This window comes from Ursus arctos, unplaced genomic scaffold (assembly GCF_023065955.2).
Source record: "Ursus arctos isolate Adak ecotype North America unplaced genomic scaffold, UrsArc2.0 scaffold_2, whole genome shotgun sequence".
NCBI lineage: Eukaryota > Metazoa > Chordata > Mammalia > Carnivora > Ursidae > Ursus > Ursus arctos.
In genome coordinates this window covers 30,587,357-30,613,212 of record NW_026622874.1, presented here as the reverse complement: position 1 = coordinate 30,613,212, position 25,856 = coordinate 30,587,357, and the positions used below count along the sequence as shown (strand labels likewise).

Here is a 25,856-nt window from a genome sequence, read left to right as displayed (position 1 = left end):
CCGCCATCAAGATACAGAATAATTAACCTGGTTGGGTTCAAACTGCAAGTTCTATGCTTCCATTCTCAGTTCATTCTTGCTCTCCTCCGAGATTCTCCCTGTACTGTCCGGCCCATAGGGGCCCTTCCCCTGGGTGCTCTGGTCAGGAAGACAAGGTTTCTGTCACTTTTAGCTCCTCCCATCTTGCCGCTCCACTTTGCTGTCTGGGCACAGGAAAGAGGTAAAAGAGGAAAAAATAATAGCGGGCATCTGACCGTTGTGCTTCACCAAATTTCGACTCCTCTAAAATCTGCTGCTCTCATTTACTTTCTCGAGTCCTCAGGTAGTTGCTTTCTGTATTTTTGCGGTGTGTAGTTGTAAGTAGCAGGAGACAGAGGCTCTATTAGGTTTGTGCAGTCATAGCAGAATCAGAACACTCTATTTACTCTTAAATATGCTTGGTTTCTGCTACAAAGAGACTTATAAGCTGCTGGACTTTAAGGCCAATTTGTGAAAACTCCTGAGAGTAAAAGAACTATCCGTATTATACTAAATCAGAAAATATTACCCACAAGCTCCCTGGCCTGAGCCTCTTGTGCTGGCAGGATAAGTTCATTTTTTTCCAATTTCTAAAGGAACAAATGGATGTTCCTGCCACTGCATGCCCCATTTTAATCCTTTTAGGCCTAATCAGGAGGCTATGAACAGATCTCAGAGCCCCAGGATTGAAAGTCAAGACAAAAGCCCATACGACAAGGCATTGAATCCTGTTTCTTGCTTTTATGAAAAAAATAATGTCTCTTGGAAAGTAACAATGTATTTCTTTTGGAAAAAAAATTTATTACAATGAGGACAAATTGAAAGTTATAAAAGGAAAGAAAAATTACCTATAATCCCATAACTCAGAGATAATCACTGTTAACATTTGGTCTTAGCTTGCAGATCTTGAGAAAAAATCATCTTTACCTTCTGTTTGCAAATTTGTTGTAACACTAACCATGTCGTATAAAAATTATTATGAGCCAAAACTATAGATATTTTACATAAAATACCTTCTTATTGTATATTTAAATTAATTTTGAGGAATTAAAAGCTAACTGGCAATATATAAAGATCTGTGATTTGTTCATCATCCTAAAATAAAGAACTTTAGCATCCCCAGTTATTCCAGTTTGGAGTAAAATTACACACTCAAATCTTCAATGAAGAAAAAGAATGAAAGTAATGGATGGTCTCTTCTGTACTATATTAGTTCTCTAGAGCTGCTGCAACAGGATACCACAAAGAGTGGCTTAAACAACAGAATTTATTCTCTCACAGTTCAGGAGGAGAAACGTCCACAGGCAAGGTATCCGCGGGACTTTGCTCCTTTGAGACTCTGGCGAGAACCCTTCCTTCCTCTTCCAGCTTCTGGCGGTGGCCTTGGCTTGCAGCCATCGCACCACAGAGCCTCCACCTCTGTTCTCCCCTGGCGCGCTCCCTGACTGTGTGTGTCTCTCTCATTTTACAAGGCCATCAGTCATGATGTAGGACCCACTCTAGTTGACAATGACTTTATCTTAACTTGATTACATCTGCAAAGACTGTATTTCCAAATAAGGTCACAGTCTGAAATAGTGTAGTGGTGGGGGTTAAGACTTAAACATATATTTTGGAGACGACACGATTCAATCCATAACACTTACCATTTCCTGCCCTTTGCTTCACCCCACTGGGGCCATCCTTTCTGTAGCTATGTGTCCCCTGTGGCCAGAGAGATGCCTCAGACAGACGCGTTCTGTGACACATCTTGGGAAAATTGCCCTCTGCAGTGCCCTGACTACCACCCCTCCCTGGTCCCCCCGCCCCAGCCACCAGCCTTAGCCCCTTGCACTCTTCTTGTCCCACCCTTATGCCAGTATCTCTGGTAGATAGTTTTAAGAGTCTTACTAGAGCTGGTGGCTTCTCTGGTTTTCATAAGAACACAAACTAAGGGTAAAGGTGGAACTATGTGGAAGAAACAGATTCTTTTTCCTTAAATTTCCAGATTGAGACTATGAAGCCATTATTAAACATCTGTTATTATACAGGCACCAGACCAGTTTCCTTTGATATGTGTGACATCATTTATTTTAAATGTTATACAACTTTTACGGATGAGAAGAGAGTCACACAGTAAGTCAATTTCAGAGTCGGGTTTTAAATCCCTAAATGGCAGCTCGAAGGTAAGAAAATTGTAGTAAAGACCCTCCATTTTTGACGTTTGACTGCTGACAGCTTTCCAGCCCCAACCCTCCTTCATCCCCTTGTGTCCCATCTCTGGGCAAGCCAACAAGAAAATGGACTTGCTCGTTCCCTGGGTGCTGGTGAAAAGTTCAAACTATGCAAACTCAGCCACTGCTCACCCAGGCCCTACCCTCAACCACATTGGAAATGAAAGCCACTTGCCCCTGCCTTTGCTCAAGGCATTTTGGAATGGCTTGGATGCCTGCTCTCTCCAGAAATCCTCATTATGTGAGTAATAAAACTTTTCATACCTTCTTGGTACATGTGTGGTGTCATCAGTCTCAACAGCTGAACTACTTTTGCATAGTCGGGGGGGGGGGCTTCAAGTAAATCGAGTGCTGTTGTACTAATCCTCAGAGGACTACTATGAACATATAGTTAACAAATGTTTGGCTGAAAGAGACTTGAAGCTGTGGATTTATTATTCAGCCCTTTCTCCCGTGGCAGTGCACTTGGTAGGGCTGGTGGTGGGAAACGCTCCCCCCCCTTGGCAGCATTTGGTTTTTCCTTCTGCTGTTGCACTGCTCTGGGTTCATTACTCATCGGTAGAGGTTTGTAGTCTTGTCCTCAATATCCAGTGTTCTTATTCAGTGCTATTTGGTTATTATCCCTAAACCCTAAATCCATATACACTTAGTGTTAAAACCCTACAAGCTGATTAATTATGCACAATACCGTATGCATTCTCCAGCAGTTTTTTTCCCCCCAGGTGAGGATTTATTTGTTCTCTAGAGAACGGAAAGTGGCTGTATGTATTGCATGTGTGTTAATACCAAATGCAGGATTCATTATAAAATTGCACGGAGGTCTGAATGTGCATTATGCAAAATGCAAAAACTGGTTGTATTATGAATGTTTGAATTAACATGCCTGCATGCAGAAGTGTTCAGGGAATTTGTGGTTCAATTAAAGTGACACCAGAATTGAGCTTTTTAAGAACAGACCATTCCCAGCATAATGATTCTATAATTTATTCAGACTCAGACATCCAGCACTGTTGAATTTTGTGTTAAATAACCCAATTGGTGTATATGAAAACAGCTTCCAGTAATTCAAATCCTTAGAATCAGCCCAACTGTATAATCTTGGCTTCAGTTAAATACTTGAGGAGGGCAGAAGGGATATTTAGCATATATTTGGGTATATTCAACTCTAGTATGTACTACTTAGGGGTTATCCTCAAATATATGGCTGTCTTCAGCTAGTGTTTGGAATCACATTCTGGGTCCTCTCTGACCACACAGCATACACAGCTGCCCTTTTCCCCATGTGTCTAAGTAAGCTTGGGAATGTAGACTCATTTTCAGGAGTCTAAGCATAGCATAATTGCAAAGAGATTCATAAAACGAGACATGGACCCACATCAGCTCCCAAAGAGTAATTTAGATAGGCCTGAGTGGGTCAGACCAAGGTGGTTCGAGCATAGTACTGGTCACACTGAATAGAGCAATGATCATTAGTGCTGGAGGCAAACCTCGCCATGGCCACGGTAGACCTTTGTGTACAAATATGACCCTCAGTGGAATATGGGTAGTGCAGTATTTTTCCATTTGGGAGGATGGGCTGCTTGGAGCCATCCACGCTGTGTCTGAGAGGTGGCTGCCTCAGGTCCCATGCTGTCTCTGGCAGTGGCCACCTGGGGGACAGAGTCATGAAAGGTCTTGACCTACCATATGTGGTATCAACCAGCTTGTCTAGCTTCTGGGGAATGGGAAGGGAGCATGTTGGAATGTTGGCATGGGGGTGCAGGCCGGTGGTACAGAAATCATGCTACTGACAACCATGCTGGAGGGATGGTGGGTTTAAATAGCAGCAAATTTGGGGTTAGAAACAACAAAATAGTACATCCAGGGTTTGTGTTTCCATAGCTCTCTAAGCCAGAGGTGGGCTTGTCCAATGGCAAGTTTTAGGCATGAGGAAACCTTTTTGGACTTAGAGTTGTGAGGTGTCTGAGTACGTTCTTGCCAGAGTTTTGCCCTCTCCAGGCATTCTGCTGAATGAATGGGGGATCAGCAGAGCCACTCCTCATAATGATTTTGTGAGTAGGGCTTGATGATCTTGGTTTTAAAGAAAAGAAAACGAGAGTTTTAGAGAAGCTCATCTATGTAGCTAACAAGTGATGGAACTCAGGATTCCTGAGCGCAAGGGCAGTGCTCTTTTCTGGGGCTGAGCGTTCTGGCTCCTGAAACTGACCCCAGCTGTGAAGGCCAGCAATGTTATTCCTTTCTGCTCTGTGGTTCCTCATCCTAGAGAGAGTGCTGAAGTAGAGATGATTTTTTAAAAATTATTTTTATTTATTTTTTAAAAGTTTTTTTCCCCTTCCCCCCCCTTTAAATTAGGCTCTACGCCCAGCATGGAGCCCAACATGGGGCTTAAACTCATGACCCTGAGATCAAGACCTGAGCTGAAAACACTTAACCGACTGAGCCACCCAGTTGCCCCCAAAGTTTTTATTTAAATTCCAGTGAGTTAGCATGCAGTGTAGTATTAGTTTCAGCAATTGCACTACTAAGTATTTACTTAAAGAATACGAAAATACTAATTCAAAGGGGCATATGTGCCCCAATGTTTATAGCAACATTATCAATAATAGCCAAATTATGAAAAGAGTCCAAATGTCCTTTGAGTGATGAATGGATGAAGAAGTTATGGGGGATATATATATAATGGAATATTACTCAGCCTTCAATAAGAATGAAATTTTGCCCTTTGCATTGATGTGGATGGAGCGAGACTGTATAACACTAAGCAAAATAAGTCAAAGAAAGACAAATACCATATAAAATTTATTTTTAAAGGTTCTGTTAAAAGGGTTGGACTATAGGTACATTCTTGGGTTTAACAAACGGGGGAAAGCATAGTCTGATTATTTTATGTTTTTAATAAAAGGGCAAACATAATACAAGGCTCTTTTATTTGCAGCTTTAGAATTTAGCCAACTATAAACACATTTAAGGGGATTCAGTTATGACTCAAACTCTTCATCAGCATATTTGGAAGCTCTTATCTCTTTATCACTTTCTATATCAGCTGGATATTCCTGGGAACTCTTCAAGCTGTTGACCCCTTCTGTCCTTACAAGGTGGTGGGGCAGGTAGGGAAATGAGCTAGGGGGACGTGGGCACTGGGCGAGTCTGTCCTTTATTAACTTGTTGCTTCATGGCACCGTCTCTCGTTGGTCCAGGAGGGCCAAATGGAGTGTTTTTGTTTTTGTCTCACATATTCTCATATCCTAAAATCATCAAAAGAAAGAGGAGATGAGCCACCATAGGCAGTTTTACCGATTAAATGTCCTCTTGGGCAGTCCTGGATAGCTGTGTCCTGGCTCTTTGGCTTCTGCTTGAACCTCAGATCCGGGGTTGCTGCATGGCTGGTTCTCAGACCTCAGGGGGGGCAAGTTCTGCTGAGATGGAACATGTCAGTAGAAGCCACAGCTGCCTTCTGCTGCTGGAGGGATACTGACAAGAACTGGAAACTGGAAGGAGTCCCCTCTTCCCCTCCTCCTCTATGCCTCTAGGAACTGCTCAGAATTGAGGGGCGAAACAAGCTTGGTGATGGGGCCTGCACCATGCTGGGGAGAAACATAGAAAACCTTGAGTAAGAAAGCAGGCACCTTGGCTTGCCGCTGGGGTCCTCGAGGCCAGGGCGTGGTTGGCAGCAAGGGACAGTCAATGAAGGAGCCAGTGGAGCAGGAGATGGGACAACAGCCATGAATCCTGGCCCTGAGGCCCATTACCAAGCGGCTGAGGCGAATTCGCATGATCCTTGCTTTCATCTGTCATGAGTGGCTCAGAATTGAAGGAGGACCTAATAGTCAAGAGCTGGGGGAAGTCACTGGAACAGATATTAGATACACACCAGCGGCTCAGCCACGCTGGGAGGTTTCCTGGAGAGAAGGATGAGGCAGCATAGCCTTGCCTGCCCCAGCAATCAATATGAAATGTGCAGGTGGGTGGGAGAGGAGAGGGGAGGGGAGAGATGAAGGGGAGAGAGCAGGGAAGGAGCAGGGGTACGGGGGAGGGAGGGGAGATCAAAGCAAACACAGCCTTGCCCCTGGCTCTCTAGGTGAAGGGTCTGAAGAGTGAAAATAAAATGTGCTGCCTTTCCTGCCTGGCTGGCTGTGTGAACTCCTCACGGAGGTTACGATGCCAGGGGGAAAGAAGTTTGTTTTGATTTCTTCACTTCCTAGAGACCCAGAAACAGTGAAACAGTGAACTGCTACGGAGGGCAGAACCGGGTACCTGCTGGGGGCACATGAGATGGACAGTTTTACGGGAGGGCAGGCCTTCTTCCATTGAGGGAGGGTTTACCCAGAGGATGGAAAGCGCTGGAAGGTGCGTGCCTAGAGCGTGGACTAGCTCGGCAGGGCTGGCAGTGACCAGATGCAGCCTATGTTGCCTTAACCCTGCCTGTGCCTGCGTTCTCCACGCGGTCTCTCAGCGCTCTGGGTCTTGCCTCACAGATGCCTCCCTCCTTCTCCAGAATGCGGCTCTTTGAGGTCAGGGACCAGGCCTTCCTATCCCGTTTCCCTAGCGCTTGAGGTTATGTCCAGCACATGAGAACAGCTTAATAAATGTTGAACGAATGCTGGCTCATTCATTTATTCATCTACATCAGGAAACACCCCGAGATTATGATATACCTTTTTACACCCAATTCCTGTCTAACTGCAAGCCAGCTTTTCTTTTTCTTTCTTTCCTTTCTTTTTTTAAAAGAATTATTTCTTTATTTTGGGGGGGGTGCAGAGAGAGAGAGAGAATCCTCAAGCAGACTCCCCACTGAGTGTGGAGCCCGACCCAGGGCTCGATCCCAGGACCCTGAGATCATGAGCTGAGCTGAAATCAAGAATTGGATGCTTAACCGACTGAGCCACCCAGGTGCCCCACAAACTAGTCTTTCAATCTCTCTGGTATCCCCAATACTTAGCCCAGTGCCCTGTATATAGTAGGAGCTCAATAAGTGTTGAATGATGAATCACAAGGACGAAGAGTTTTTCTTCAGGTCAGATCCTTCCCAGCCTTTAGAACAAGAATGTAGCCAAATCATCCCAAATGGAACACACAGCGGCCCCAAGAAAGAGGGGGTGGGAGGTCCTGCCTTGCGAAAGGTTCCAGCAGCCTCATCAGCACCACACTCAAGATGTCGTCAGAGATGACACCAGCAGGCATGAGGAGAGGGGCTGCCACAGTTCCTTCTTCCACCACCTCAAACCTCGTTGCTGGGACACAGCAAGGAGGACTGGCCCAATGGGGGAAGTCCGGATCCAAGCCCTGAGGCGGTCTGGTAGACACTTGCCCTCTCACTGTGGAGGAATCCGAGAAAGCACACTGAGGCCTGGTTCCACGCCCTGAGTTGACCCACACCGAGGGAGCATCTGGGAACTCTACGAGGAGTCCAGAGTGTAAATATTGTGCTCTGAGGTCACAGACAAAACCAAGCCAGAAACTGCGGCCGCTGGCAGCTGACAGTTAACCCCGCGCAAAGACTGTCAGGAGAAGAGTGAAGAGCGGCCATGTTTCACGAGGGATCCCAGCCTTCTGCACGCTGCCGCTGGTGGAACAGGAAGCCCGGAGGAGGCAGGGAAGGGTGCTAATCCTTCATACTCACTACAGCTAACATTAAGTCCTCACATCCCCAAGAAAGCCAGGCTGCCTTGGCTTTGCCTCTCAGCCCCACTTGCACAGATCTGCCTTCCCCGCCTCTGTAGAAAATTGGTGCAAGGAGCTGGATTCATAGCAGTTGACAGGTGAGGAAGAGAGCTTCCCTGTGAGTGTCCCCTGTGAAATTGCTCTCTGCAGAGGCTGGCCAGAGTGGGGACATCTGGGCTGCCCCAGTGAGCAGAGTTGCCAGAAGGGACGCTGGGTGAGGCGGACAGGCGACAAATCCCAGTGTGGGCCCGAGTGCTGCGTGCTGTCCCACACAGACCCACCATCAAGGCCATCAGCCAGAGTCAGGAGCCTGAGGGGGAACACAGTGTTCCTTCAGAATGGGATCTTTAAGGCACAACAATGTCTTTTTCTGTAACCCAAGTCCAAAAAAAGTGTCTGAGTCACTTTCTACGTCAGGTAAATATCCTCATAAGCACTTCACTAAAAATCTGTTGTATCTTGTGACATTTCCACAGCCTGTATAACATGGTCTGCTGTTCCCAGGACAGACAGGATGCCCCTCCTCTCCCTGCTCCTGACACAGGGTCTTTTAGTCTAACCTCAACCTTTGTGCCTTTCCTGGGCGGGGGGAGGGCAAGATGGTTTGAGGGCTTGCATTTTACAGGACTGTAATCTCTAAGAGGTGGAGGGGACCTTGGAGCCTCTGGTCCCACTCCCATCAGAGGAAGCCATCCCCAAGACACATCTGCTGGGACTCTGCCTGATGCTGACAGGGATGAGGGCGCAGGATGCCCACCTTATGGGGATGTGCCTCTTGGTATCTGCTCCTTTCTGTGGCAACCAGAATCGGCCTCCTTTCATCTCCGTCTGCGGGCCCCAGTTCTGTCTTCCAGAGTGACAGAGAATAAGTCTAATTCCCTTTTCATGTGACCCTGTGGTCTCTTTCCAGACCGAACTTTGACTTCTTAGCATGCCCACGCTGTGGAGCCCTTCTGGACCCTCCTTGATGTGGCTTCTGTGTGGCAGTGTCTCTTGGGAAGCCTGGTGCCTGGAGCTGGCCAGCCTCACGCAAGTCTCCACGCTCGTGCACGTGCTCTGTCTCACCCTCGAGCTGCACGTGCCTCTCCCTCACTAGCCCCCCACTTGCTGTGTGACAGTGACTGTGGCTGCTGTCCTGGGCCATACGGCTTGCCCCGTGCCCCTGCAGGGGAGGAACGGCTGTGGTGTGGGGCAGCTCTGTGGCTCTCCTCTTGCCCTCAGCAGAGCCCCGGGGCTTCAGTGTGTGCGGGTTTGACGGGGGGGGGGGGGGGGTGTCCTGTGGGATCTTCAGCGTTCCTTTTCCCTCCCCTAAATAGAGCCCTTGCCCCATCCCAAGGAAGCGCTGCTGCTGCTTTTATTTTTTAATTTAATTTTTTTAAATTCTTTTTTCAGATTACATTTGGGATTTAATTGGTTAAAAAAAAAAACCAAAGACTTGACAGAAGTTTAAGACACAACATTTATAACAGTGGTAATACATATAGCATCAGTTGGTGATTATTAGCCCTAAGTCCTTTACCCAAATTTTTTATTATTCTGCTCAAGTAGCCAACATATAGTACATCTCTGATGCTTCTTTAGCAGAGAAGGCCCCAGGCTCCCTGAGGCCACAGTCGGCCGCTCCTCGTGCTGCCTTCTCCTGGCGCCTGGGGCCCCCTGCGTGCTGAGCGGCTCTGAACTTCTCCCCCAGCTGCTGCGGACGAGCAGCCTGCTTTCCCCCTCAAGCCAGCTGGCCGGAGGGTGACACGTGGACACTGTTGCTGCCAGAGCATCCCCTGTGCCTGCCCCTTGTTACCTGTTTCCTCCCCCCGCCTCTTACACCGGCACCTAGGAAATGAGAAGCCTTTTCCAAATCCCATTTGTAAATGTTGGGGCTACATTTTTCTGAACGAATCTCAGAGCTGTTTTGTGCTTCTGTCAAGTTCCTTCTCAGCAAGGCAACGGGCAGCTCAGGTGGTTAAATCCGCACGAATGAGACCAACCCTGTGGGCTCGATACCCTTAGAGAGAAGCTTCTCCATGGCCCCCCATGGCATCCCAGACACAGGTGGCCTGCCTGGGGCCGGCTCACAGGAGCAGGGCAGAGGGTGGGGGTCGTAGCCACTTTCCAAGCGGCAGTTGCTGGAAGATCGGGCACAGACAAGCTCTTCGGTCCGTGATACTTCCCCGGCTCAAACCCACCCCTTCCTCAGCACGGAGGTGAGCAGAGTAGATTTTGGAGATGCAGTAAGTGGGACCAGCAGGTGAGAACAAAGCCATCTCTGACAGGTGGACTGGTTCCTTCCTCTTCCCCAGGGGCTGGTGGCATTCCTATGCCCCCATCACCTCTGAGAGCTCTGCTACCACAGGGAGCCTGGTTTTGTCCGTCTGTTCTTTGCTGAGGAATTTAAGTCAAGTAATTTGGAATCCTTCCTCTAACAACCGCTTTAGGAAAAGAGCATGTCAGGCACATCACTGACATCATCTTTCAGATATTCACGGTTTAGGCATCGCTCTCTTTCTCTCCCTTTCCAGCTCTCTCTGGTATGTTCACGGGGGGTGGTAGGAGGCTGGGTGTGACTGGACTGGCATTCGTGCTCTGCTGTCCTGTGGCAAAGCCTAGGTGTTCGTGGGCCTCTTCTCTCAGGCACACCCACGGCCACGGGTGCTTTGGTCAATTGGCTTCAGATCCCACGAGCTGGGATGTGGAGGCCAAATGTACATTCACGTGGTTGCTTGTTCAGGGATTTTGCAACAAGTCTTATTTTTAATCACCTGTAGGAGGGACTTGGGAGTCTTGTGAACGAGAACTCAACAGTCCACCACCATTTCTGTGTTTCTTTCGTCTCATCATCACTCATTGCCCATTTACCGTGTGTGCCCTGGTCCTCGTGCCCTGTGCAGAGAGAAGCAGATTCATGGACTCTCAGACCTGGTTCTGCCTCTGCTCTGAAAGAGGCATGTCCTCCCTTGTGCTCGGACCCCTGTCCTGCCTCTGCTGCAATCCCTGCCTTCCCTGCGGGAGGAACCTGGTGGCTCCTGAGACTTTGCAGGGTGGGGGGCTCCCACTGCCAAAGTGTGCCTCTGCCCCCCAGGGTGTCTGTCCCCTCCTCACACAGATGTCCCCTCAAATCTCTTCTAAGGGTAGACTTTAGATATAGGCAGGCAGCTCTTTTCCCTTATCCAGAGTCTCTGTGTTCCCAGATAGACATCGCCAGGTCCGTCAGCCACTCCTCCCAGGTCGTGCTCCCGGACCTCCTCTGTCCCGTATTGGCATCATTGGATTAGCAAACAAAAGCTGTGAAGCTTGGCTGCTTTAATCATAGTGAAATTTCAACTAACTAGTGTCAGCCCGTCATCCCAGCCTATGCAGTGGTTTGATAATCTTGTCTGTGCTGTTTCCCCGGAGTCTTTCATTGTCTGCACGTTTGGGTAACGGAGCTGAGGAACTGAACCCAAAGGGGTGCGTGAAGGGTCCGGGGCCCCAGAGCGCGCTCAGCCTTCAGTGGCACCTGCTCACGGGCCTCAGATGAAGATGCGGGCAGTATGTGTGACAAGGATCAAGGCTGCCTGTCTAAATGCCGGGCACACAGTGGGTGCTTCATAAATAGCGATGTGGGTGAGTGGTTGTCAGGGCTGTGACAGGGAGCCTGCCCCACACTGTGCTCATCCCTTTGTTGGAGGGAAGTGTCTTTCATGAGCTCATTTGCTAGGCAGCGTCTGCCGCGTTATCTAGTGTGGTCAAGAATGAACAATGAACAACAGCCCTAATGAGACGGTATTAAAAACACAGGTGAAGGAAGAGCTGCAGCGGGGAAGCGTGTTCTGACAGTGCAGCCTCCAGCGCCAATGGCAGGAGTTGGGACGGTGGCACCAACTGCAGGGACAGTTTTCTGGTAGGCGAGTCCCTATCCATTTGGCCCCGGAGAAAGAAAAGATGTGTTTTCTCAACACTGCTGTCTACTTACGCTGTCAGAGTAAGAAGAAGTGGCTTTGGCTTGTTCTCCCCACTTCCTCAATTTCACATGAAATGATTTTGCTTTATGGAAGTGAGTGCCTCAGTAAGCTTCTGCCTGCGAGGCTTGCGCCGGGAGGTAAGAAAGGATGAAAAATGCAGCCTAGGTTGGCTGCATCAGGATGCGAAATTGACCGTGAACAACGTGATTTACTAACCACCGCTGTTTGTGCCGGCTGAAACGCACACGCAGCGCCCGGCAAACAACTCTCGCTCGGATGGCAGGAGGCTCCTGGGGCGGAGGGGGAGCCACCCCTTCCTCTGTGTCTCCCTGCTAGCTACCTTACCGAGGCTCAGCCCCTGGCTCTGACGTTAACGAAAGATCACTCAGGCGTTGGGAACGTGCTCTTTAATGGCTACCGCCTAACGTAGGCACTCACCAAGACGGGATATAAATGTGCTCATCAATACTTCCTTTGTTCCCCCCTTCACAAAAATGGAGAAATTGAGGCTTCTGGAGATGTGTGACCTAGTGATTTAGGGGTGGATGGTGCCTGGAAATACAAACCTGCTGCTTCCCCCTCCCTGCTGTTACCTTAGGCATCAGAAGTGACACAGCCCTAAGTTCCAGTTTGGTCCCATGGCCAATTAGCCGTTAAACCTTGGGAAAGTACTTTATTTCTCTGAGCCCTAGTTTCCTTTCTCTATGAAATGGGGCTTAAATACCTCCCTGATAAGGTAGCTGAGAGAATGTAAGTTGCCCAGCAATGGACCTGGGAACATAACACTGCAGAACTGTCTCCTCTGCTCTGTGAAAAAGCCCAGTCAATTTATGAGCAACTCTGTCACTAGGAAGTTCTTCCTGCAATTTTCTATGGAGTTCCCCTAGAACAGCAGTTCCAAAGGTGTGGTTCTTAGACCAGCAGCATCCACATCACCTGGGAATGTGTTAGAAATGCAAATCTCAGTCTCATTGTTCATGTATAGAAATGGAACTGATTTCTGAGCATTGATTTTGTACTGTGGGATACAAAATCAATGCTCAGAAATCAGTTGCATTTCTATACACGAACAATGAGACTGAAGAAAGAGAAATTAGGGAATCCATTCCATTTACAATAGCACCAAAAACCATATGTTATCTTGGAATTAACCAGAGACGTAAAGGATCTATATTCTAGAAACTACAAATCACTCTTGAAAGACATTGAAGAAGACACAAAAAGATGGAAAAATATACCATGCTCATGGATCAGCAGAATAAACATAGTTAAAATGTCTATGCTACCCAAAGCAATCTACACTTTCAGTGTCATCCCAATCAAAATACCAATGACATTTTTCAAAGAACTGGAACAAACAGCCCTTAAATTTGTGTGGAACCAGAAAAGGCCCCGAATCGCCAAGGAAGTGTTGAAAAGGAAAAACAAAGCTGGGGGCATCACGTTGCCAGATTTCAAGCTATACTACAAAGCTGTGATCACAAAGACAGCATGGTACTGGCACAAAAACAGACACATAGACCAATGGAACAGAATAGAGAACCCAGAAATGGACCCTCGGCTTTTTGGGCAACTAATCTTTGACAAAGCAGGAAAAAACATCCAGTGGAAAAAAGACAGTCTTTTCAATAAATGGTGCTGGGAAAATTGGTCAGCTACATGCAAAAGAATGAAACTTGACCACTCTCTCACACCGTACACAAAGATAAACTCCAAATGGAGTTTTGAATCCATCAAAATCCTAGCAGAGAACATAGGCTGCAACCTCTTTGACATCGGCCATAGCAACTTTTTTCATGACACATCTCCAAAGGCAAAAGAAACAAAAGAAAAAATGAACTTGTGGGACTTCATCAAGATAAAAAGCTTCTGCACAGCCAAGGAAACAGTCAAAAAAAATAAGAGGCAGCCCACGGAATGGGAGAAGATATTTGCAAATGACACTACAGATAAAAGATTAGTATCCAAAATCTACAAAGAAATTCTCAAACTCAATACACGGGAAACAAATAATCAAATCAAAAAATGGGCAGAAGATATGAACAGACACTTTTCCAATGAAAACATACAAATGGCTAACAGACACATGAAAAAATGTTCAAAATCATTAGCCATCAGGGAAATTCAAATCAAAACCACATTGAGATACCACCTTACGCCAGTTAGAATGGCAAAAATTGACAAGGCAGGAAACAACAAATGTTGGAGAGGATGTGGAGGAGGGGGATCCCTCTTACACTGCTGGTGGGAATGCAAGTTGTTATAGCCACTCTGGAAAACAGTGTGGAGGTCCCTTAAAAAGTTAAAAATTGAGCTACCCTATGACCCAGCAATTGCACTACTGGGTATTTACCCCAACGGGGAGAAGGGCCATATGCACTCCAATGTTCATAGCAGCATTGTCCACAATAGCTAAACTGTGGAAGGAGCCGAGATGCCCTTCAACAGATGACTGGATTAAGAAGATGTGGTCCATATATACAATGGAATATTACTCAGCCCCAAGAAAGAACGATTTCACAACATTCGCAGCAACATGGACGGCACTGGAGGAGATAATGTTAAGCAGAATAAGTCAAGCAGAGAAAGACAATTATCATATGGTTTCACTCATTTATGGAACATAAGAAGTAGGAAGATCGGTAGGAGAAGAAGGGAAGTAGAAAGGGGGGTAAAGAGAAGGGGGAATGAACCATGAGAGACTGTGGACTCTGGGAAACAAACTGAGGGCTTCAGAGGGGAGGGGGTGGGGGAATGGGATAGGCTGGTGATGGGTAGTAAGGAGGGCACGTATTGCGTGGTGCACTGGGTGTTATACGCAAGTAATGAATCATCGAACTTTACATCAAAATCTAGGGATGTACTGTATGGTGACTAACATAATATAATAAAAAATTATTATAACAAAAAAAGAAATGCAAATCCCAGGCTGGCTGCAGTCCTCCTGGATCAGAAACTGGGGGCTGGGAGCCTGCATCGTCTTTTGACTTGGCCTCCAGGTGATTCTGCTGTGGGCTCATGTTAGAAAGCCAGGGCCCCAGGATTTCATGCTTTAATTTCATGGACAGATTAGAAGCATCTAGTCCTCCTTTCTCATGAAAGGATGTGAAAGAGGCAGCTGAGAATTCTTTGAAAAATCACAAAGGCCTCAAATCCTGGGTTTGAGGCCCAGGTTTGTAAACCATATGAAGGTAAGAAATTGATGGGTAGTAAGGAGGGCACGTATTGCATGGTGCACTGGGTGTTTTATGCAACTAATTCATCATGGAACTTTACATCAAAAACCAGGGATGTACTATATGGTGACACACATAATATAATAAAAAAATATTACAAAAATAAATAAATATCATGTTCTTACACCAAAAAAAAAAAATTGTTATTTAACCCTAAAGTGGCAAGAGCCTATCCTTCACACCTTCTGTCATTATCCCCGTGTGTTTGAAAACAGATCCAGCAGTTTACAGGCTTCGAAGCCTGGGCAGCTTTGCTCTTGCAAAAAAAAAGGTAGCCCTCTGATGGGAAAAGGCTCCTGCCCTATAGCTTTTTTAAGGTTACAGCTCAAAATTTAGCTCTGAAGGAAGGTCTGCAGGCTCAGGACTGTTTGATGAATGGCTCCATGTTATCTCCAGGCTGGGACTACTGGAGTAAATAAGATTTAAATAAAGCTACCAAGGCACCTTATCATTTCTCCCCATCAGGCCTGAATATTGTTAAAAATAAAGTGCTATCAGGAGCGAGCTCTTTTAACAAAGGCAACAGTGTGTAAAGTTACTCCGAATAATGAATGAAATGACAGCGAGGCTGGGGAGATGGTGCAGAGAGTGCTGGGGCCACAGGGGTAGTGGTGCTTTTCAGATCCCGAGCTAACTCCCTAGCACGAGGGTCCAGTGCCTGAACTGGTTCTCTAAGGAGAGGAACTCTCAACCCCTGCTGGCCTCAGAGTGGAAGATGCCACCAAAGCAGGACAATGTATGTATAGAGTGGGGAGCTGGTGTTCAGCACATCTAACAAATGTAAGGCATGGGCACAGACCCGTCAGTCCAGAGAGACGGCAGCCATGCTCTGGAGCGAGTCCTGAAGGCCCCTACAGAACCAGGGGTTTGCCCCTTTTGATGTGAAATCAGAGAACAGGTCATGAGGGAAAGGCTGGGATCATGGCTTTTACTAACTAGTAGGGTATTGAATCAGCCTGTGAACATTAGGTGGGGTCCCTCTGATGTGCACTGGCTGAATGTCAGCCCCAAGGGTACTCTGTGAGCAATGCTAAGGGTCAGTGAGAGGGAATGTATTCTTTGGCCCCCAAATCCGTCAGTCACCAAGTCCCATGACTCTTTTCTGCAGCATCTCCTGGAACTCACCTCTTCATTCCATTCCCCCATTGGATATCCTTCTCCGAGTCTAGCCCTTCACAGAGGCTATCCGTGGAGGCTGAAATTCATCAGCCTCGTATCTGTCTTCCCAGGATGGCAACGTGGGCTGTTACATATGCACCTGCATCCCCAGGGATATGGGTGGATATGTTGAGGGCATCTAATAATGATAATGCATGCTTCACATTTGAAGCCTTGCGTTTAACCAAGGAGAGTTTGGGGAGGTGAGACTTGTTTCCTTTCTAGCCTAATGGCTCTCATGAATAATGGGAACCTCCTCTTCTTCCTTTCTTAGAATGGTTTTGAGTCACTGAATGACATTGCTGCTCTAAGAGACGAGAAAGTGAGAGTCCATCCATTCAGCTTTAGGGACCCAAGGGCCAAGCTGAAAGTGAGTGTTCCTTAACCCCAAGGAGAACTGTGACCCAGCAAGGTGACAAATGAGCAGTGGATGAATGAAAGGATCAGTGGACAGCCGGGCATCAGAGCCTCGTCTAGAAAACTTGCGTGGGTGGATGCAAGGAGGAGGCTATGGCATTGTTAATGGCAAAAGACAGATTATTATAGATAAAAATTAAAGGAAAGACTGAAGTCCTTCAGACTTTTCTCCAAATAGAATTTAATCTGACATTCTGGGCTTGGGGTGTGGACTCTGGGCCCTTTTGAGGCAGTGTGGCTACAAGCAAGGATATTGGTATCTGTTAATGATTTCTATCTTGCAGTGTTGTAAGCATTCACTACGACTGTGTCTTCTTTGTAAACTGTATAGTAGATTCCATATTCTTCATAAACTACTCACATGCGGACAGAGACTATGGTGCTGGCTGACTGGGAGAAAGGGCAAGAGAAAGGCTTCCCTGCTGAGTTTGTTCATATGGTGGTCACCAGCCATTTTCTTCTAAAAATGGTTAGCAGTAGGATGTGGCCTTTGAAAAAGCCCTGTTAGAGCCAAGATGGCGGCCACAGGCTCAGGAGCATTGCCCAGACTGACAGCTGAGTGAGCCTTTGATGGGGTAATTGATAGCTCATACACAATTCAGCAACTCAATTAACTTCTCTCCCATTAGGAAGGATTGATTTCTTCCCTGGGATAGGGATTTGTGCTGATTCAGCTGCTGAGTGTGTCTGCATAGTTAAGAGCGAGCTCTTAGCATTGTCCGCCCGCTCAGAGGCCCCAGTGGAAGAGAGCATCACGGGAGCCCACAGTTCAGTCCTACACATGGCAAGTCCTCCTGCCCCCAGGAAGATGAAGGATTGAAAACCTGTCATCATTTAAAAGTGAACTGTATCTTCTTGGATGTGCATCTTTTGTTCAAATACCTGAGGGCATATGTAAGCTAGGACATTGTGGCGGAATACTGCAAGATTGTGATTCGCTAATATTCCAATGTTACCTTCAAATTTTTTTTCATTTTTTCAACTTTTGAATTTTTTTACAACTTTATTGAGAAATAATTTATGCATAGCAAAATATATTCATTTAGGGTATTTTCCAGTTGTATATACCCTTGAAAATATTCCCGTAATCAAGACGCAAAACATTTTCATCATCCCCAAAGATTCCTGGTGTCCCCTTTGTAATTTGTCCCGCCCTCTGCTCCAGCCCCTGGCAACCACTGACAAGCTTTTCGTTACTATAAATCAAGTGTCATTTTAAATAAATGGAATAATATGGTATATATTATTTGGTTGATGTCTTCTTTCAGCATAGAATTTTTTATTGTGGTAAATTTTATATAACATAAAATTTGCCATTTTAACCATTTTTAAGTGTACAGTTCTGTGGTATTAAGTGCATTCACGTTGCTATGCAACCATCACCACCATCCATCTCCAGAACTTTAATCTTGCAAAACTGAAACTCCTGTACCATTAAACAGTAACTCCCCCCAGCCCCTAGCAACTGCCATTCCACTTTCTGCCTCTATGAATTTCACTACTCTAGGGACTTCATATATAGTATTTGTCCTTTTGTGTCTGGCTTATTTCACTGAGCATAATATCTTCAAGATTCATCCAAGCTGTAGCTTGTGTCAGGATTTCCTTCCTTTTCGAGGCAGAATAATATTCCATTGTGTGTATAGACCACATTTTGGGTATCCATTCATCTGTGAGTGGACACTTGAGTTGTTTCCACCTTTTGGTTATTGTACGCAATGCTGCTGTGAACGTAGGAACGCAAATATCTCTTCCTGTTCTTTCAGTTCTTTTGGGTCTATATGTGATAATTCTGTGTTTAATTTTTTGAGGAACCTCCATGCTGTTTTCCACAGTGGCTGCAATCATCTTGCAATGTTACCTTTTAAACAAAGATTTTCATTAGACTTGCTGCTTGTTCTGATTATCCCATCACTTTCCAGAAAACCAATTTGATATATCCTTTGACTTCTCATGGCCCTGCATGATAATGGTCTTTTCCTCCACTCTCCTGATCCTCAGCCTTTCCAGTCTTTTCGGATTGATGTAATTGCTCAGAAAATCACTCAGCTATAATAACCTCAAGTAAAATTACACTGCTTGCTTTCTTGTAGCCACAGACATTTCCCTCTGTGTCCTACCTGTTCTCATTAGCTGTAGTTATTATACAACTCACCAGTGTCCTATTAACAATATCATGATACAACCATCTACATCCTGTTAACTCCCTCTATGCACCACCTGCATCGATCTTCTTAATTGAACCTATGGTGCTACGCATCATTCTTGTATGCATTTAGCTGTAGCTATCAGATAGGCAGTCTTATCAGCTATATTGCCCAATCTTTTGCAACCGTTGCCTGACTTGCCAGCATCCTCTTTGTAATATCTTCAATGCTGCCTAGTTGTCGTCTGTTAAAACTCTTCAGCTGTTTAGATCTTAATAGGTCTAGGTATCAAAAGCCCACCAGGAAACATCATTGAATCTGGGGGCCTAGCCATGAATATACCGAGTGTGCAGGGGGGTTTGGCCTTAAAGTACTCTCTCAAGAAGCATCTTTTCCTTTGACCAGTACCGTACTGCCCACCAGGCTTTGTGAGCCATATTAATGGTGTGTGTGTGTGCACGCGTGTGCATGCATGGGGTCAGGGATGACGGGATATGGAAGTTGACTGGACAGTGTGGATTGGAAATCCTGGTGAGAAGGGAGAGCCTGGAAGGAGAACACAGAATGGGGAAGGCCAGGGAGAGTGCGGGCTACAGGATGAGGTTGGTGTTCATTTGTTAGAACAGAACCCTTTTTGACACCATCTTTTTTGTTAATGTCTGACAAGCCAGGATGACTGCATCATAGCAACCCTCAAGTATTGCCAGAATGACAGCCCATCCTAGTTTCTTTTTCTGTGCTCATCTGAGCCCCCAAGGACCCCCCAACACTTGGACCACACCAGTGCTTGGTTAGCAGCGGCTACAGTCAAAGACCCTGTGCCGATAGCAGACACCCACAGAGGGCGATGTTGATGTCTGATGTCTCGGGCAGGCCAGGCACACAGAAAATGCTTGTGAAGTACTGGGTGAATACTGTGGAAGGGTGCCTTGTGGAATCTGTCTTTTCCTTGTCATTACATAGCTTACGCCTGAGGTCAGGAAAAGGTAAGAGGTCCTGGCAGCCCTCTAGTGTGCACTGGGGTTACTACCTGTAGGAACACGCCCGTTAACAGGGCCAGTGAGCTGTTTACATAACAGCTTCACACACAGATTATTTACACCTACTTCTTAGGTGGTCCTATAGTAATTCTTTGCATTTCTGAAACTCTTTTTAAAAGCTCTACCAAATCTGTGATTTTATTTCATGTGCTTCTGTTTATTTTTGACCTCCCATTGTGTAGATGGAGAAACTGAGGCCCTCCTAGTAGAGTCAGGATTACGGGTCTCCTAAATGCTACCTATCTGCCTCCGTGCATGGCAGACAGTTAATGGTAGAGGGAATTTTCAGGGCCTAACTGGGGTCCAAACTGAACATGCGTATGCCACACTTCCGGGCGGTGCTGGGGATGTTCGTCCTTACGGTTCTGCGTGCTGGCCAGAAGCTTTCATGGATGTCCCTTGACAGCTGCAGGGCCAAGCACAGCTGTCCAATGACCCAGGCCCAGCTTTGTGTAAATAAAACATCCCCATTCTCTCACCGCCATAGCCAGCTTCTGGGTTCTGCGTTTACCAAACACCTGCCAACGCATCGTCCCAAACACTGCTGACATCTGACAGTGCTCCCCGGGCCTGAAGCCCCTCCCTAATTCCTGCTTCCTGAGCCCACTGAGGAGCAGATGTCAGCAGGTCCCCTGGCATCTGTGTCTGAGGGCTTCCAGGCAAGATTGGGTCCCTTTCAAAGCTTGAAAAATTACCTGGCTGTACTGGGCCAGTTAGTACCCGCCCCCTCCAGTTTATGTCCATCTGCAACCTCAGAGTGTGACTTCATTTGGAAATAGGGTTGTTGCTGACGTTATTAGCTAAGTGTCTTGAGAAGAAATCAACCTGGATTTAGAGTAGGCCCTAAATCCAATGACTGGTGTCCTTTAAGAGGAGAGGACACAAGACGTGCACAGGGAAGAAAGCCACATGAAGACACGCAGAGATTGGAGGTATGTTGCCATAAGTCAGGGAGTGTCTGGGGTCATCCAAGCTGGAAGAGGCAAGGGAGGAGTCTCCCTAAGAGCCTTTAGAGAGAGGGTGGACTTGCCAACACCTTGATTTCAGACTTCCAGAATCTAGAAATATGAGAGAATGCATTTCTGTTGTTTGAAGCCACTAAGCTTGTGGCAATTTGCTCCAGCAGCCCCAGGAAGCTAACACACTGGCTCACTGGCAGGCAGGAGGTAGGACTGGAGGGCTGGGCCTAGAGCCAGGCTCTTGGGAGTCCTCCGCTCTCCTCACTTCTCTTGCCTTCAGGGCCTAGGAGAAGTGTTGTGCCAAGCCAGTCTCAGGAGAAAGTTGAAAACAGGAGTTCAGAGGAAGACCAGGGCTGGACTTCCCTGTTATCACTCTCATCTTGGTGGAGAAAGACTTCTGTGTCCTCTCCCCAGCATTAGTACCACCTTTCCTTAGTGTCCATCAGAGGCCAGGCAGCGTGCAGGCCTTTACATCATTCCACACATTCCTTCCTCAGGTCTTAGTCAGCTCGGGCCGCCATAACAAAATACCATGGACTGGGTGGCTTGAACAACAGACATTTATTTCTCACAGTTCCAGAGACTGGAAACGTCCAAGATCCAGATGCCAGCTGATTTGGTTCCTGGTAAGGACCCTCTTCCTGGCTTTTAGATGGCCACCTTCTCACCGTGCCTTTATATGGAAGAGAGAGAGGAGGGAAGCTCTCCGTGTCCCTTCTTATGGGGGCACTAATCCCATCATGATGGCTCCTCCCTCATGATCTGATCTCAGCCCATTTACCTCCCAAAGGCCCCATCTCCAAATAGGCATTGGGGGTTAGGGCTTCAACACATGAATGTGGGGGGACACAATCAGTCCGTGGCATCCTATAAAGACTCTATTAATAAAGGTACTCTGTCCGTCTCCTCGTTTTACATTTGAGATGCATCAAGTTGTTCCAGGTCACACAGGTGGCAAGTGGCAGAGCCAGGATTTGAACTGGCGTCCAGGTTCACTTCAGAGCCTGCACACTTAACCACTATGCCTTATTAATGGAACTTCTATTAAGAATGGCAGCTGGTTGTTGGCATAGCAAGAAGATAGCCTGCAGGGGTACAGTACCCTCAGTGGCTCCCCACTGCCTCCTCCCTACTTCTTTCTCTGCCCTGCCTGCCCCTTCCTGTGCAGTAGTCACAGTGACATGAGCCCTGCTCCTGGGGTGGCCCATGACGTTCACACTTGAGGTGGTCTCTCTGGTCGCTTATCTCTGTCCCTTTCCATCTGACAAGCCCTTGCTCACCCCACACGGCCCAGTTTAAATGTGCTCGGTCTACATCGTTATCTAGCACGTGCTGTGTGGCTCATAAATCCCAGTAGTGTGTGTGTGTCTTTCCCAGGCTGGAGTGAGATCACCTGTTCTGGCATCTGGTATTTTCCACTGCATCTCTGGATCTCCAGAGCTACTGATACATGGTTGAGTAAGTGGAACATGTAGAAGACATGGAAGTCATGAAGTGACAAATACTCAGCAGAGAGGACTGTTAATTGAGGGGGAGGAGAAGGGAGAGGAGAAGAAGAAGAAAGAAAAGAACATCAGATATTCTAAGACAAGTACTTATAGAAGGAACCACTAAAAGCTTTGAGTTTTGAAAGCAAATGTTTAATTTAGGCTCTCCCTTCTGTGTGCTTACAGATGGCACTCAGTTCAATATAACGGCCAATCTATATTTTGAGATTTACTGTGGGTCTTTCTTCGTTTTTGATTATTAACTACTTTAGTTTTCTAAATATATATTCTTTTACAGCTTGTCCTATTTCTAAACCTAATTTCCATTTGAGTCATTTTATGCTGACCCCAGTGGGCATGTAGAGTTCAAGTTGTTGGTGTTCCAGGGAGTGTTCTAGGAGGTAGGTGTCTTCCTGCATCAACTGAGGCCCATATTTCTTGGGTTGCCTTCTCCAAAGGGGGACAGTTGGCACCTGTGAAAGGTCCTGCCCCAGGCATTTCTAACTGCTCTTCCATCTCTGTCCTCCCCCTGCAGGCTGGCCATATGTGACCCTCTCTGTCCTGGGATTCCTGTACTGCTATTCACACGTCGGCATTGCCTGGGCGCAGACATACTCGGTGGACTAATGCCGCCCGGCGCACGCCAGCCCTTACTGCTGGCCTCCAAGGCAAATGGTGCTTCACCCTGACCTCGCACACCAAGACAACCTCCAAGGAACCAGTGCGTCATCTGCTCATCTTTTGTTGAAGTTACCTCACTCCAAGACTGGAAGCTTGAGCTCTCATAGAAAACTGACAACCAGAGAGGCTTCTCACTTTGGGGACCCGGAGCTCATCTCCCCCCACTCCATCATTTTCCTGTTGAGTAAGCAGGGGTCCAAAGCAGTAGTATCTTGCTCAGCTGCACATGGTGACATTGTGGTCTAGAACCCAGTCCCAAGGGCCCTTCAGATTCTTTCTACTTTACCAAGAATTAAATGCAGTAGACATTTCTCAACTGGAGCACAGAAGTCCTGACGAGTGATAAGGCCTGTTCTCCACTGTACATATTTCTGAAAAATTTGCTAACATTTAAGTGACCTCTTCCCCATGTCCTTCAGTGTGGTCTCTAGAACCAGAACTGGGGTCTGAGCTTCACACTTCAGCTCCCCAGCAGGGAGGAGACAAAGCCACAGTCAAGTTTCTAATTACCCAGAAGATACAACCTGTCCTATAGTGTTGCAAGGGCTGGTGCCCAAGGAGATCTGTTACTGGAACACCATCACGGTGATCAGCATTGGCTGCTTGTTCCCTAGATTTCCAGAGAAGTATAAACATGGCAGTTCCTCTACCAGACAGTTACTCTTCATTTCCCAATAAAGAAGCAGAATTAGGAACCACGAGCTAGCGCGTCCATAGACAGGTGCTGTCAGGCTAGTGACAGGGTAAAGATGGTTTCCTGTGGTCTTTTCTCCTCTCCACGTGAGTAAGTCCCAGCAGTCATCTTCCCACTCAGTGGTTGACACTCAGTGGTTTACAATGTTTTGTTTTGTTTCAAATAAAATGGAGACTTTTCTGTCGCACTGATAAATCACATTTTTGTAGAATCATTTGGAATAGTTTTTGAAGAAAATGCTTAAAATCTATACACCTATAACTCTTTTTTTTTTTTTAAAGATTTTTATTTACTTATGTGACAGAGAGACAGCCAGCGAGAGAGGGAACACAGCAGGGGGAGTGGGAGAGGAAGAAGGAGGCTCCCAGCGGAGGAGCCTGACGTGGGACTCGATCCCGGAACGCCGGGATCACGCCCTGAGCCGAAGGCAGACGATTTAATGACTGCGCTACCCAGGCGCCCTTATACACCTATAACTCTTAATTATTCACTCCTCTGGAAAGTGGGTGACAGACCACTAATAGCCCCAAGTGGTAGATAAGGCTGAATATGTCTGTTTGGCTTTGGATTTTTTTTTTTTTTTGAGAGGGCAAGCGGTATGTGAAGAAGCTTTGAAGTTTGATCCATAGTTACCTCATTATGGGAGAACTTAAATACATCTCAAACACATGGATAAAATTGTTATTGAATGAAAGGTTCCCTTGGACCTGGTCTGGCCACGTATCTCACATTTGCTATCTGATGTGACCCTTGTGTCCTGGCCGTGGCTTTTAACTCAATGAGATCCATATTCCTAGAATGCAGGACCGGCCGTCTTGCTGACATCCCTTCTTCCTACCCATTCTGCCTGGGAGAGCTGGTGTGGATGGAGCAGGTGGTGTGCCGTGGGCATACCCTACGTTGACTGCTCCAAGGAACAGACCCAGAGGGACAGGCAGGCTGACAGCAGTGTCCTCAGCAGCTGCCTGGGTAAAGGACAGGGAGGCCAGGCAGGCGATTCCAAGGTGCTGGGAAGTTTGCAGGAGGAGATAGGGCTGGGAAGAGCGAGCACCCCGGTGACTACAGTGCAGGGTCATGGACTAACACCAGTTCAGGAAGCGTGGCCAGCCACAGGTTCACATGGAAGGAAGGGGCTGGCTAAGGACACACAGGAGCGTGAAGACGATTGTAGGCAAGCGTCTGATGTATGTACATATGTAAACGATACAATTTGAACTCTTCAGAGACACCATTTATGTAAAAACAGAGAGGCTTATTCATTCCCTCAACTTATATTGGAAAAATTGGTGGATATATTTGGAAGTAATAATCCTGGATTCCTTTGAAGCTATTGCATGATTTAGAGGGTTCTCGGGAATTAGTACCTGACGGACCACATATCTGAGGCCTGATGAACCAACATGTGGGTTATCCAGGACCATTGTTTTCTTTCTTGAACCTCTTGCTATTCTCCAGCTGTAACATGAAAGCGATAATAGAGCTGTCTTCATGCACGTGAAGTAAAATGTTGGATTTGCTTTAAACGAGAGACTCTGTAAGTGCCTGGGAAGATGGAGCCATCCAGCTGAGGAGAATGTGACATGTTCCTGCACAGCCGTCAGCCCTGGGCAGCCTCAGGCGTGGGGCTGGAAAACAGCTAGACAAGGTCCAGGGTCACTGCTAGCCCCAGGATCCCCTGACCTCAACCAGGCTCTGTGGGCAAGCCAGAGAGCTCCAACACGATTGCCAAGATGATCCCCAGGGAGGCAAGCAAGACGTCTGAAAGAGGGCCAACTCTTGGTCATTCTGACAAATTCTCGGGACCGTATGAGAAGACTTCAAAGTGTTCTTTGAAAGTCTTATGTTATTCCTTCAGATTAAATTGTTTGAAATGACAGCAGAAAGCCTTTTGTTCTATTAAAGCCCGCAGGCCTAGAAAGAAAATATATCCATCACATATCTAATTGTATAATCTATATATTGGAACGCTAGTAATTTAGTGGGATGGGGGTTCCCCTTAAAGAAATTGTGACTGCTCACTTCCTTATTTAAAATAATAATATAACAGTTGACTAAGTATAAGAAGTTAACCATAATATCATGAGTTTGTCTTCTAACAAATGTACTGGAACATATCCACACAATAGGACCAACTATTGAGAAGCCAGATTATCTTGACGGTGCTGGCCTTTCTCAGTGGGCATTGAGAAACCTGAGGCCCTTCTTCAGGG

The 25,856-nt window shown here is 46.7% G+C and overlaps 1 protein-coding gene across 7 annotated transcripts in view; it reads left to right on the top strand.

Moving 5' to 3' along the window:
- The window catches only part of HHAT (hedgehog acyltransferase), a 319,513-nt gene extending 293,991 nt beyond the window's left edge, over window positions 1-25,522 (top strand). For all 7 annotated transcript variants that reach the window (XM_057315047.1, XM_057315045.1, XM_057315044.1 and 4 more), the window contains one exon: window positions 22,807-25,522. In XM_057315047.1, coding sequence (XP_057171030.1) covers window positions 22,807-22,898 — 92 coding nt within the window. In that variant the 3' untranslated portion in view covers window positions 22,899-25,522. The remainder of the gene's footprint in view (window positions 1-22,806) is intronic.
- Window positions 25,523-25,856: the final 334 nt, after the last annotated feature.